This window comes from Tursiops truncatus, chromosome X (assembly GCF_011762595.2).
Source record: "Tursiops truncatus isolate mTurTru1 chromosome X, mTurTru1.mat.Y, whole genome shotgun sequence".
Lineage (NCBI taxonomy): Eukaryota > Metazoa > Chordata > Mammalia > Artiodactyla > Delphinidae > Tursiops > Tursiops truncatus.
In genome coordinates this window covers 19329540-19344556 of record NC_047055.1, presented here as the reverse complement: position 1 = coordinate 19344556, position 15017 = coordinate 19329540, and the positions used below count along the sequence as shown (strand labels likewise).

Here is a 15017-nt window from a genome sequence, read left to right as displayed (position 1 = left end):
CAGAGTTGGTTTGAAAACACTTTGAAGCACAATATGAGGTATTTGTTGAGGAGTAAGGTTGCAGAGGTCTGATGCCCCAGAGATCTATCAATTTTAGGGTAATCTAATATTCAAACAGACTTGGAGTGAGCACAGTTAGGTAAAGAACACTCTTTCTTATGTCCTGCATCCATTTTCTACCCAAGATCTGAGATCCTCTCCATAAGGTTATACAGCCTTGAATGCTTGTACTTGTGTGTGATCAATTCCTTTTCCTTCCTTCTGTTGCCCTAAGCAATTGCTTCAGTATGCCTTTGAGATCTTCCACCCAGATAGAAAATTTAGGCAAGCTGAGATCTTCAAAGCTTCCTGCCAAACTGGAAGAATGGAATGGTGTTATGGATCTTGGGATATGGGAAAGAAGATTAAGGCCCCTCTGGCCGCCTTGTTTATGACATGTGGTCTGTCCTGTGATAGGAGGGGTAAAATTGGAAGGTTACTGGAGACTGTATCGTAAGACAGCAGAAGGAAGTTTCTTCCCTATGTCAGGCTTGGGCCAGGCATTACTTACCTCTGATGGAGCATCGTTCAGTAAAACCTCCTGAATTTTTCTGAACCAGCCAGTCTCATTCTTCTTTTGAGTTACCTGTGGCCCTATGGGATTCCCAATACTGGAAAGGTAGCTCTGGTGTCATTAAAGCATTGTTAATATGATTATTAGTTGAATAATTATTATAGCTCCTTATTGAGTATGTATTTTGCCAAGCATAGTTAGTACCGGGCACTTTGCACTGAGCAAAGCCTCTTAAATGACCCTTTGAGGGAAGTACACTTAGATTTCCACTTTATAGATGAAAAAACAAAGGCTCAGAGAGGTTAAGTGACAGTGTTAGAAAGTGGCCTTGGGGACCACGGTATGATAGAGAATAAATTGAAGCCAGGCAGATTGGGCTCAAATCCTAGACTTTGTCACATACTAGATGTTTAACCTTTCTGAGCCTGTTTTCTCTTCTTACCATATTTCACACTTCCTGACATTTGTGAAGCCTTCCTTGATGTCCCTCCTGCAGAACCTTGTACATGACTGTGTCATTTAGCAGGCATCCCCACCAGAGTGTCCACTCTTGAAGGAAGAGGTCATACTTTGTTCCCTTTTGAATTTCTAGGACCAAGGCTTGTACATACCAGGTTCTCTATAATGGCATGTGAATGTATTGAATACAACGTAGGGTTTATAATAATTCTTAGCAATTGGGTTGATATGGAGGTTAAATAAGATACTGGGCCATTAGAAAGTTTTGAGTTTTCAGTTGGGCAGACCAAGATTCAAATCTTATCTCTGCCTTTTAGGAACTTCTCAACTCAGAGTCTCAGCTGAAACAAGGAAGTGCTATCTACGTTTGTTTCACAGTTGTAGTAAACGATGAAGAATTTAAGCTCAGTGTGTTAAAGCCTACCCTTCTAGCTCCCTGAGGGCAAGGGCCAGCCCTGCTCCTTTTTTTCTTTTTTACATCTTTATTGGAGTATAATTGCTTTACATTGTTGTGTTAGTTGCTGCTGCATAACAAAGTGAATCAGATATACATACACATATATCCCCCTATCCCCTCCCTCTTGCATCTCCCTCCCACCCTCCCTATCCCATCCCTCTAGGTGGTCACAAAGCACCGAACTGATCTCCCTGTGCTATGTGGCTGCTTCCCACTAGCTAGCTATTTTACGTTTGGTAGTGTATATATGTCCATGCCACTGTCTCACTTCGTCCCAGCTTACCCTTCCCCCTCCCCATGTCCTCAAGTCCATTCTCTACGTCTGCGTCTTTATTCCTGTCCTGCCCCTAGGTTCTTGTATACCACAGTGTCTGGCAGAGTGCCTGGGACTGAGTTAATGTTCCGAATATGTTTAAACAGCTGAATTTCCTTTCTTGAGGCCTAGCAACATGATGTAGCCCCACGATTCTAGGTGTGAACACAAAAACATTTTTCTTAAAATGAAAGCAAGGTCACGACTCTTAATTACTTTTGACTGAACCATAATCATAAAATCATAACTCTTTATTGTGAATGCACTCTGGGCGAGGCACTGGCTGAGCAATTTTCAGGTACTATCTTATTGAATCTTGACCACCACTCTCTGGGGAAGGTACTATTTCTCCTTAATTTAAAAAATGGAAGCTCCCATTGTGTCCACAGGTGGTAAATGACTTTAGGCAGCATGAGAGCATAACAGTTGCTCAGTAGATGGTAGCAGTTGTGGTGAAAAGTGAATCCAGGTCTTTTTGATAGACTGTCCAAGACAGCTAAGAATCCGAAGGGCTCACCCAGTCCTACCAGGTGAGTCAAAAGGTCTTGCACATCTATGCTGTCTTTTCAAGTAACATAGTTTATTCTGCATTATATGAAAAGCATACATTTTGGGGCACAATTAAATATGAAACACTGTATAACTTGAACACAGATATGCGTCCAAGATTTGCTCTGAAAACTAACTTTTCCATTTGCATTGAAGACATTTAACAAGCAACTTGGTAATATTAAAAAATCAGAACTGGTGATGTCACAGGACTAGGAAGGGAGATGAAATAATCATTTGTAAAATAAAAGAATGCTTCTATTCATTATTATCTGGAAAAATCTAACTACTGTATCTCCTAAAAATAACAAAACAGTAAAATTTCAAAATTCAGGAGGAACAACAGAACAATAAATAGCATTTGTAAGGAAAAAATAGCTTCTTTAATAGATTTCTATGGTGAATGAAAAGGATTGTGAGAGATGGTATGTGCTGCAATTTGATTATGTAATATAATGCAAACATACTCTATTTTTTTAACACTGCTGTAGCATTCTCCTTTACTCTTTTTTAAAATAGATCTTTATTGGAGTATAATTGCTTCACAATACTGTGTTAGTTTCTGTTGTACACCAAAGTGGATCAGCCATATGCATACATATGTCCCCATACTCTATTTTTATACATTTTGAACAACTCTGGACTAGTGCATTAGGACTTTCCGAAGAAACAGAACCAATGGGATGCATATATACATACATACATATATATGTATATATATGTATGTGTATACACATATGTATATATGTGTGTGTGTATAAATATATATATATATATATATATATATGTATTTATTTATTTATTTTAAGGAATTGGCTGATGTGATTTCGGGTGCTGGAAAGTTTGACATTTTGCAGGGCTGGCTGGCAGTCTGGAAATTCTGGCAGGCGTTAATGCTGCAGTTTTGAGTCCAAAGCAATCTGGAGGCACAGTTCTTTTCTCCTTGGAGGACTTCAGTCTTTTACAACTGATTGGATGAGGCCCACCCACATTATGGAGGGTAAGATATGTTACTCAAAGTCTACTGGTTTAAATGTTAATCACATCTCAAAAATACCTTCACAGCAACATCTAGACTGGTATTCAACCAAGCAACAGGGCACTACAGTGTAGCCAACTTGACACACAAAATTCACCATTACAACTAGTATATTCAAGCAGGCTGGGAGAAGTACACCTGGACTAAGTTGGCAGGAATAATAGGAAGAGAGCATTTGTACTACAAGTAGATCAAGTGAAGGAGAGCAAGGGGCCTGGGTGTGGCAGTTGCTTTAAATGCATTTTATTTAACTTATTTAAATAAGATAATTGTTAAGTGGCAAATTTCCCCTATTTCATAGGTGTTATTAAAACAAGGTATTGCACGACCCCTGAGACTGATGAATCAAAGCCTTCTGTAGCATTGATGACAGCGATGCTTCATTGAGGAAGCTACTGTAAGAATAACCCTCGCTTCCTGCTGGTGCCACAGCTGGTTGCTTAGGGGGAAGCCAGCTTTCAGCATGAATGGGCTGCTGTGGAATCCTGTTTTCTAGCTGTCAAAGCAGAAGATTTAGCATCTTCTTCCAATATTCTGGTAACTCAAAGGAAGAAATTGAGATGATTTACTAAAGGATTACTTAGAGAGCAAGCAATTCAAAACAGGACACCAAACTGAGGTATAAAAAAGGAATATTTATCTTTTAAAAATACAACTTTGAACACTACTGACATGTGATTTACAAAGTATTTTTGTGAAATACTCTTCACTGACTTTGCTTAGTACATTCTCTTATTTTCAATCAAGACTCAAGGGAGGGCATGCTTATGTTATTACAAGCACCACCAACACCACAGAAGAAAAGACCATCTCTGCCTCAGGATATTAGTCCCCAGTTCTCATCCTTTCCATTTCTTTTCCATCAGCCAGGACTTCCTGACTGGTCCACGCACACTCTGCCATTGTAATCTGCTGGTGGGCACTGCAGAACTACAGGAGTCCCAGTTCTCAGGACTCTAGGTGGAGCCGACCTATTTGTGCAAAGCTTCACACACCCTAGCCTACTATTTATTCATTACCAGGAATTTTCTATTAATACTCATATCAACTCTTTGCAGACATTCAGCATGAAGTAAACATAGTATTTACAGCAGTACATGGTTTGCAATTCAACACACTGACAGCAGAAGAAAAGGGACCACCAGACTTTGTAAGAAGACCAGAGGGGAAGCATATCAAAATAAATCCCTTCTGCTAATGTGTGTGTGTGTGTGTGTGTGTGTGTGTGTTTGTGAGCACACACGTGTGTTTTAATTCATAGAAAACTAAACATGCCCTCCTTTAAAAGCAGGCTATTTACAAGGTGACTCTGAATACCACATACACATGCCAGTCATACTGGACACTTGCTTTCTGTGAATACATCTAGTTTTTTAAAAATTCTGAAATAAACCTTTTATCTGATACATTAGAGAAAATAACTTTGAAACATTTGTCAACTTTTCGTTCACAGTAATTTTGTAAAAAGCCACAAACCATGCTTTGTCTTTTAAAAGGTGAACCTGGTCAAGCACCTTCTAGCAGACACTGATATGTTATTCACTTACTGGCCTACTGGGAATTGGAAAGACAATGTCAGTTATGGAGTCCCTAGTGCTCCTTTCATTCCTCTCACCAGTAGCAACATTAATGTGAAGAGAAGTTCTGAAACACAAGTCACATATAAATCATCAAAACATTTCAGTTAACAGTGTTTAAAAAATACTAAAGTCTACAACAGTAGTACAGACACTGAAAACACCCCAAATACTCTGTAGCCTCAGGCCTTTTTAAATACTACTAATAAAAAGAGACAACCAATTGACAGAAAAGGAGGAAGTTACAGCACTTGAGGTTTGAGTCAATTTCTTTACAGGGCCTGTAGCTTGAGGTGCTGCTCTAGGATCCTTATTTTAAGTCAAAAGATATTCCAGGAATGAATTGACAAATTTAAAGCAATTTCCACTTGAAAACCATTGAAAATACAAATCACTTTCTAAGCTTGTCCAACACACATTTATTTTCAGGATCCCAGGTTGTCAGGCAAAGGGATTCAGGTCAGTTTCAAGCCCTCAAAGCCACAGAATTTCCATCTCTTCTCCAGACTGGCTCCAACTCCAGTCATTTCCTGCTTGAAGGTATGCTGGAGTCTGCTCATGAGACATTCTACATCACTGGTACAGATCTGTGGGACAGAGAGGACATCTCCATTCAGAACCAGTCCCACCTTCCTAATCTGGCTTCCCCAATGTTGCTTTAGAATGCTGACGCGCACGTGTGTGTGCTAGGCGTGGGGTCGACCTTCCCCTCCCTGTGTGTGTGTATGTGTCGGTTGAGTGGATTACAGATGGAAGCCTTCTGCTTGGACTGCCTGAGTCCACTGAAATTTCTTTTTGTTTCTGTATTTCATAACTGCTTTATTTAGGCATAATTTACATACAATAAATTCACTTATTTTACATGTACACGTTGATGAATTTTAGTAAAGTTATACAATAGTGCAACTGTCACCACGATTCAGTTTTAGAACATTCCATCACCCCCCCACAAAGGTTCCTTTGTGCCCCTTTGCAGTCAATCTTTACTCCCAAACCCTGACTCAGATCGTTTTCACTGTGATTTTGCAGTTTTTGGAAATTTCATATATGTGTAATTGTACAATATATAGTCTTTTGTGACTAGTTTCTTTCACTTAGCATGATGTTTTTGAGATTGATCGCCACCAAGCTTTCTCTGGGAAAGAGCTGGTGTCGGTCATGCGGAGAGGCTTGGGTCTGCAGCCAGCTGAATGATGGCTTATCAGTGCTGGTGATGTTACGTTCAGGCCCACTGAAGCTACAAAGCCTTTGGGGAAGAGAGGGAGGCAGAAATGGCTGCCACCAGAGCAGAAGTCTTCACACCCGTCTTAGTTCACAAAGGAAAAGTGACAGGAATAGAGAATGCTCTGTGTTCCTAATTCTCTGCTCCCTCTCCCCACTCCTCTCTCTCTCTCTCTCTCTCTCTCTCTCTGTCACACACACACACACACACACACACACACACACACACACACACACCAATATAAAAACAAAAACAAATCTGTTGACCCTTAGGGTTTGCTTCATCTTTATGTTAGTAGCATAGTAGCAACTTTCCTAACTGTGAACCTGGATACTAGGGCTTGGCTGAAGAGCACTATGGGATCCTTAAAGAAATCCCAAGTTGCTGTCACAGTAAACATTTATAAAGGTGGTAGAAGGGACCCCCAAATTCTTATAGTACCATTGCAGGCTCTCTTTGGGAGGCCCTGGTACTACCCTGGCAGGAAGCTGCTCAGGAGGAACTGGCACTAGACTAGGAGTGAGGTCATGCCTTCTCCCCAGTGCTAGTAGTGGACTGTATCCAGTTGAGTGAATGAAGCACACTGCACAGTATCAGTAGAGTTGAATCCCCATTTCAAAAAACATAAATCTATAATGCTTATAGATATATACATACAATATAGGTGCAGCAGATGTATAAAAAAGGGTCTGAAATAAGATATGCCAAACTGTTAACAATGGTTATCCTTGAGAGATGGGACTGTGGGGAACTCTCCCTTTGCCTTTACTGTAGTTCTATATTGCTTACATTTTAAAGAGAACATGTTTGCATTATTTTTGCAATTAAAAAAACCGGATCGTTTTTACTGACACAGAGTTCAGTTTCAAACCACCTCAACAGACCACTTGGTCCTGGTGCTCACATTGAATCCCTCCCTTCACTGCCAATGGGCTGGCCGTTTAATTGCAGAATAGCATCACTTCCCAGAGATAAATGCCAGGCAAGTGCTAGCTAAAACTAAAACAAATGCCGTGAGGAGGATGTATCACCACAGCTGGATTACCAAATGGGCCAGTGCCTCTGTTAAGAGGATATATGCTTATGTACCACAATGTTCATTGCAGCTCTATTCACAATACCCAGGACATGGAAGCAACCTAAGTGTCCACTGACAGATGAATAGATAAAGAAGATGTGGCACATATATACAATGGAGTATTACTCAGCCATAAAAAGAAACAAAATTGAGTTATTTGTAGTGAGGTGGATGGACCTCGAGTTTGTCATACACAGTGAAGTAAGTCAGAAAGAGAAAAACAAATACCGTACGCTAACACATATATATGGAATCTAAGAAAAAAAAAAAAGGTCATGAAGAACCTAGGGGCAGGACAGGAATAAATACACAGACATAGAAAATGGACCTGAGGACATGGGGAGGGGGAAGGGTAAGCTGGGACGAAGTGAGAGAGAGGCATGGACATATATACACTACCAAACGTAAGGTAGATAGCTAGTGGGAAGCAGCCACATAGCACAGGGAGATCAGCTCGGTGCTTTGTGACCACCTAGAGGGGTGGGATAGGGAGGGTGGGAGGGAGGGAGACGCAAGAGGGAAGAGATATGGGAACATATGTATATGTATAACTGATTCACTTTGTTATAAAGCAGAAACTAACACACCATTGTAAAGCAATTATACTCCAATAAAGATGTTAAAAGAAAAAGAGGATATATGCTTAAATGGCTTAACATTTTGGACATCTAACTGTCAGAAGTCTGCATTCCAATGGCACTTCTCAAAAGGCCCAGATCCTATGAAATAGTGAGTACAATCCATGAGCAGCTTTAACTGAATGCTGCTTCTGAAAAAATTGTATCATGAGTTTATTTATTCTGAGGGGTCAAGAGTCCCCTCCTGCCTATATGAGGCATGCATCCTTGACTTTCCAGGGAACTGGCACTTACCCTTGCTCTTGATGCTTTGTGAGCTCCCCCACAGGATAGCATTCAGGGAAGGAACCGGCCCATGAGATCAGCTGTGAGCAAATATGCAGTCTGTATTACAGACTTATTGTTCCAACTCTTTTTGTCCCTGCCTTGATTGTGTCATTGTAGATAATGGCAGTGCTAATGGCTAAAGGCCCAGGGCAAAAGTTTGACTGGTGAGAAATATTTGTTAATTAGCATATGATATGTAAAGTAAAAGGAGGAAAATTCTTCTAAGATATATCTTGGAAGTAGGGTGGCCAATTCATTCAGGTTTGCCCGGGACTTCCCCGGTGTCAGCGTTAGAAGTCCCAAGTGCCAGGAAACCCTTCAGTCCCAGGCAAACAGGGACAGACAGTCACCCTATTAGCAAGAGAGAAACTTTACGCTGAATCACAGTGAGAGAATAGGTGAGGGAAATTTCCTTACAGTGATTGCTAATGACTTATTTGTGCTTGAGGAGAGTGAGGCCACCTGTTCACAAAGAACCCTACATCGCCTTGCATGGCCATCTCAGGCCCCCACATACCTTATTATCAAGACGGTGCAAGTAGGAGCAGATATATTCAATGCTTGCTCCAAATGGGTGGACATGAAGGAATGTGGAGATAATCCCTATAGAGACAATAGCATGGAGGTTACACTTGAGCATTGTATTCGTTGAGATGCCACATGATAGCGTCTAGCAAGAGTCAACTCATATGTACATCATATGTATTGGGCACTATTCTAAGTTTATATATATTTTACACATTTAATCTTTACAACGACCCTGTGAGGTAGGTATTACCTACCATCCCCATTTCACAGATGAGAAGACACTGAACCACAGAAAGTTTAAGCAACTTGCCCAAGGTCACACAGCTGGTAAGTGGCAGGTATTTGAATCCAGACAGTTGCTCTCAACCACTATGTGTATTGCCTCTCACTGCACTATACTGCATGCAGAAAATCTGGCATTTGAGGAGTCACTTCCATCATTCATGATGGCTAAACGCCATTTGAGTTCTACGTTTTACAATGAATTTAGACTTTTACAATGACTTTAGATTGTGCTGGGTTTTTGCAGTTCCTCTGAACCATCTTTAAATTGGATTTTAGCCTCTTAGGCATTTAATAATGTCTTGCTGTTGTGGCAAAAGTACAAATCATGTACTTTGCCTGATTAACCTTGTGCCTCTCACAAGAGAATCTGCTGATTGTATTTGGGTTTTATTCCGTGAGTAGGTCTGTAAAGAAAAGCCAAACATTTCCTTCATTCAAGTGGTGACTAGCATTCTGTTTGTCCTCAGAGCCCTGAATCTCTTCAAGTAACAGAATTCTTATAGCAATTTACAGCCTCCAGGGATGTGCATGATTTCTAACTCTGGAGTGATTGGCAGCTACACATACTGCCTTGATTATTCTGGCCACCAGGTTAATTGTGCTAATACTACTTCTTTCTCTGGCAACAGGCAGCATATAAATTGTTCAAAAGTCTACTATTTTTTCTTTATTTTTTTTTGAATTCCTCTCCTTTCATAAGATCTTAGGTATATCAAACAGACCCAGAACTTAGTTTGCTGAAAACTGCTAGGAAATAAAAGCTAAATTTGATTTGGTTTATAAACTATAACTTGTCTATATCCCTTTAAGCACCTGAAAAAGAATATCACAAGTTTAAATTGTAGCTTAAAGTTCAAATAAGTTCTCTGTAAAAGTCCTCCAATATTAGATGGCAAGCGGGTGGGTTGGAGGATCCAGGAGGAACTGATGGTAGGGTTCAAAACTCTATTCAAAATGGATACTATTACTTATAACACTACTTTACTCTTTTTTTTTTTTTTTTTTTTGCGGTACACGGGCCTTTCACTGCTGTGGCCTCTCCCGTTGCGGAGCACAGGCTCCGGATGCGCAGGCTCAGCGGCCATGGCTCGCGGGCCCAGCCGCTCTGCGGCATGTGGGATCTTCCCGGACCGGGGCATGAACCCGTGTCCCCCTGCATTGGCAGGCGGACTCTCAACCACTGCGCCACCAGGGAAGCCCTACTTTACTCTTAATGACTTGGTAAATTGAATTTCTAAACACTGACTCAAGCTGAGAAACTTAAATTCTGAAGAAGACAGTCCATATTCAAAGGAATTCTAGATACTATGGTCAAGAAATCCTGTCAAATGCCAAGAAGTAACTCCATAGATTTCAAAATACGAAGCAGTTTTTGTGGGTTCACACCCAAATAACCAATTTAAAAAATAGATTTTCCTTTCTGTGAGTTCAAGACTACTTTCTTTAAAAAGCAAAACACTAAACACTTAAGAATCTTTGTTTCTAGAACTATCCATTTACAGAGGTTTCCTCCTACCCATAGCTCTTCTCTGACAGGTCTCCCTGTTGCCATGCCAATTTGTTAAAGAACTTTGAGTTCGAAAACGGAAATAAGTTGTCACTCTTCTTGAAGACTCACTGGCAGATCCCCCTGTGCATCTTTATTAACATATCAAAGTGTTAAATCTGAGTACAATATCCATTACTGAAGGAGGCGGATGTATCTTTAAAATATGCAGAAGCTAATTAGTGTGGAGAACTTTTGAGATTGGGGTGAGGCTACAGTGTGGCTCAGCTTCCTAGAAGGCAGCTGGGATTATCTGCTGAGGCCCAAGATTAGCCCCTTTTAAATGACTGAATATTTTAGTCATTTTAAAGGGGCTCAATCTGCCACTGTTCTCCAAATAGAATATAAAGTCAACAAGCATTTGTGAATAGTGCTGTAAGTGCAAAATGTGTCTCATTTATTGAGGGCTTACTATGGGCTGGGCACTGTGTTTAGTGATTTAGATGAATTGTCGTATTTAATACTTGCAGCTACTTTTAGACAGGTAATATTATTATGCCCATTTTGCAGACGGAAGAACTGAAGCTCAGGATGGAAATGGTGGGGTCAAGACAGAAAGCCAGTTCTGTCTGATTCATTAACCACTTATGCTATCTTGCCTCTGTGAAAAAATTTTTATGTAACGAGAGCAATTGTAGCATTTATCTCATCAGAGCCCACCAGGGTCCAACACCCCACAGACAGCCTCCTGAGTCGCCTGCCAGTAACCTGGAAAGACAGGAGAGAGACACACACCTTCTCCGGAGGCCCATCTGGAGAAGCTCTCTGCCAAACAATGTCTGCACTGTTCCTTGAGTGGGAGTGAGAGGGCTCACCTATCTTTGCTTAGAGATTTAAAAAATCTACAACGTGTTTCTCCAGTGGACCCCCTCTTAGCATAGCACTTATACTGACACACTGGATGTGGCAGTGGTCACCAGGAGTTTGAAGAGGGCTGGGAGCCGCTATTACCGTTTTGATTGAAATCTGTACTTGTTCTTACCCTGTTGTCTTCAGGACTCTGGGTCCTTGCACTGTCATGCTTCATAAATGCTTGGCATGTGCTTATGCATCTTAGGTTAATCCTTCCCCCCACTCCACTGCACTCTATCCGTTGAATGTGTGTGTTAGCTTCCTTACCCACTAGCAGTGCTTCGCGTTCAGATTTGATAGGACAGCTGTTCAGGGTCTTCTCCAGAGGGTAGTCACTATCCTGGCTCGATGCACACAGTCTAGAGGCACAGCTTTCCTGTGGGAATAATATGTCTCCTGGGTCAGTGCACCTTATATGGTAACAGACTTGGTTTCAATTATACAACAGGGAACTTCTTAACGGCACCTCGAAAGCAATACTGTGCAATTTTGCTTATTGAATGGGAGGAAAAATAGCATAAATTACAAAAGCATCACCAATAATCCAAAGCTTCCTTATAAGCCTTCAAAACACACACAAAAATTTAGACATTCATCTTCACTAGTCTTTTTTTTCCCTTCTGCCTTTATCATTCTTGACTCTATGCAAGTAGTCTGGGGAACCAGACCCAACATTTATTGTCTGTAAGATGCCAGGTACTGTTAGGTATGTTTTATCTCCATTCTACAGGTGAGGAAGGTGAGGCTCAGATAAATCAGGTAACTTGTCTAAGATCACATTGCTAGAAAATGGTAGAGCCAGGATTTCATCCCAGGCCACCCAATGTGAAAAGGACCATTCTTTTTTTTTTTAAATTAATTTATTTATTTTTGGCTGTGTTGGGTATTCGTTTCTGTGCGAGGGCTTTCACTAGTTGTGGCGAGAGGCGGCCACTCTTCATTGCGGTTCGCGGGCCTCTCACTATCGTGGCCTCTCTTGTTGCGGAGCACAGGCTCCGGACGCGCAGGCTCAGCAGCCATGGCTCACGGGCCCAGCTGCTCCGCGGCATGTGGGATCTTCCCAGACCAGGGCTCAAACCCGTGTCCCCTGCATCGGCAGGCGGACTCTCAACCACTGTGCCACCAGGGAAGCCCAGGACCATTCTTTTTTATTTTAGGTCCACACTATGCTAAAGGTCAGTCCCATATTGGAATGGAGAATCTACAGTGTGGCCGATCCACTCACAGGTAATCAACTGTTGGCTCTTGAACTAAAAATTAGAGCCTCTATTTATTGACTATCAGCTCTCTCTTTTCTCTGATAAGGACATTATCAATTAGGATATTTATGACTTTACAGCAAGAAATGACCATGACAGTGGACTTCTTTGTTGTTGAAAGTTTTCTCTGAGCATAGTGGGTGTTTCATAAGAGATACTCAGGTGAAATCCATGACCAGCAGCCAAACTGAAAAATGCCTCCAGACCGTTCGCGGGTTTTTCTTTCTCTCTTTGGGTACTGAGAACATCTTTTCTGTATTATAAATGTGAAGCAGGAGCCTTCAGAAGAAGGAATAAAAGAAATCAGTGCTTCAGTCTCGCTGCTGTTGTAAAAGAGAGTGCTGGGGAAATGTTCCGGAGGGGGGAGCAGATCATGGATGACTCGGATGCTTCATCACTTCTTTCCTTCCAAAAGCCCTCAGCAGGGACAGGTTTCCTTCTTTTTTCTTTAAAGATGCCTTCAAAGCTTCCAGGATGCTGCCCCTGAATGAAACTAATGGTCTTTGCTGCAAGACATGTTGTTTTGTGGATTTACAGGCTTCCAGGCTGTAGTCAGAAGGGAAACCTTTCTTGATGACCTATTCAATCTTTGGTCTTTAGAATCCAATTCAGTCAGTAACCATCATGCCAAGTTTGATTTAAACTGCTGGCTCACTTCTAAGCCACGGGCTGTACATGTGCTTCTAACCCCCTTAAAACATTAAATGATCCAGCAAGCCATTTCTTAAGTGTGAGAGTTTAACAGATTGGGGTTCATTTAAGATATGTAGACGTCCTGAGAAGTTTTAGCCATCTTGAATCAAAATGTAGCCTTACTGAAACCTGACTTCAGTTTTATTATAGCTGGCATTTAAAAAATTAGAAGGTATATTGAAGGGATGCTTATCACCTTGAATTTTTTTATAAACAAATATGAAGCTGCTTTATTAAGATACATCATCAATTCAGAAAAAATTAGATCCCCACAAATAAAACAACTAATTTCACAGATGACAGTATTAATCATGAAAAATAATAAAAATAAAACATTATGAATTACTATGAAGCATATTCAACAGTTACAGAAAAGAGAGGAATAGTATTTTCCTAAAACTGGAAATAATGGAATGATCTCAGAGTGTTTATAACATAAACTTCATTTAAACAGAAGCACACAGTTAAAATGTTAAATTAAAAATAAATGAAAAGGAAACAAACTGGAAAAAAAAGTTTAATGGCTCTTTTAAAGGGTAGAATGGCCAATAAGGTAGTAGGAAATGGGCGATCAGAATTCAAGGGAGGGTTCATGACATCACCTTGAATTTTACTAGCAGATTCCAAGAGCTAGTTCTTTCTGCAGTAAGACAGACATAAGTCACATTGTTATATTGCAAAACACTGACAATAACTCACACTGTGGTTTACTGTCAAGAAACCCAAACAAAAAGAAAAAATGTCCTTCCTCACCAAAACTTATTGCTTTCCTTTCAACCTGGAATTATTTTTGCAGTCTAATGTGATGGTACTTTGCTTCCTAACCTAATTGTGACAGTTTGAAATATTTGGTCACAAATCAGCTTCCCAGAGAAGATCAGATTATAATGAACTGTCATGACTTTCCCTGAAGGAAACCTCACTTAAAATAACAGGACAGGGCTTCCCTGGTGGCGCAGTGGTTGAGAGTCCGCCTGCCGATGCAGGGGACACGGGTTCGTGCCCCGGTCCGGGAAGATCCCACATGCCGTGGAGCGGCTGGGCCCGTGAGCCATGGCTGCTGAGCCTGCGCGTCCGGAGCCTGTGCTCCACAACGGGAGAGGCCACAGCAGTGAGAGGCCTGCGTACCACAAAAAAAAAAAAAAAAAAAAAAAAAAAAAAAAAAAAAAATAACAGGACAGAAACATATTCTGACTCACATTTTTCTGATTATCAGTTGGATTTCTCTCCCTGTCCTCTTTAGCTGCCACTTCAAGGTATATTTAGTTGCAAATGGGAAACACTTAGACTCAGGTATAATATTGCAAGATTTTTCAATGCCATTTGACCCTTCACTTCTTTAAATGAAATACTTTACAAAGCAGAGAGCTGCTTACATGAAAATGTCCTCAAGTCAATTTGTGATGTCAATCCTGAAGAGTGATTTTAAGCTTGATGTCATTAGGATAACCCCACGTTCATCTAGAGTCTTCTGGCTACACTACACACACACTCCATCTTATGCAAGAAGGGAAACAGAGCTAAGTAGCAGCTCTGGGACATTTTAGAAGCTCTGATCGTATGAGGAAAGTCCTGCTAAATAGAGCAGCTTTGGCACTTTTCAATTAAATGCTTGATAACTGAATTTGTCTGGGATTATGCTCATTTCTTTAATAACACCCACAAAACTGGAAAGTGAGTTGGTTTTATGAAGTGGAAAAAT

At 40.8% G+C, this 15017-nt stretch overlaps 1 protein-coding gene across 10 annotated transcripts in view; it reads right to left on the bottom strand.

The window, feature by feature from the left end:
- ENOX2 (ecto-NOX disulfide-thiol exchanger 2) overlaps nucleotides 1-15017 on the bottom strand; it is a 298173-nt gene that overhangs the window by 11197 nt on the left and 271959 nt on the right. For 8 of the 10 annotated variants that reach the window (XM_019919016.3, XM_019919012.3, XM_019919013.3 and 5 more), the window contains 3 exons: nucleotides 11631-11739; nucleotides 8670-8755; nucleotides 3986-5534 (listed from right to left, as the gene is read on the bottom strand). In XM_019919016.3, coding sequence (XP_019774575.1) covers nucleotides 5403-5534; nucleotides 8670-8755; nucleotides 11631-11739 — 327 coding nt within the window. In that variant the 3' untranslated portion in view covers nucleotides 3986-5402. Of the gene's footprint in view, nucleotides 1-3985; nucleotides 5535-7855; nucleotides 8191-8669; nucleotides 8756-11630; nucleotides 11740-15017 lie in introns of those variants that run through there. The other 2 variants (XM_073799068.1, XM_033848959.2) reach the window with 2 other exon arrangements.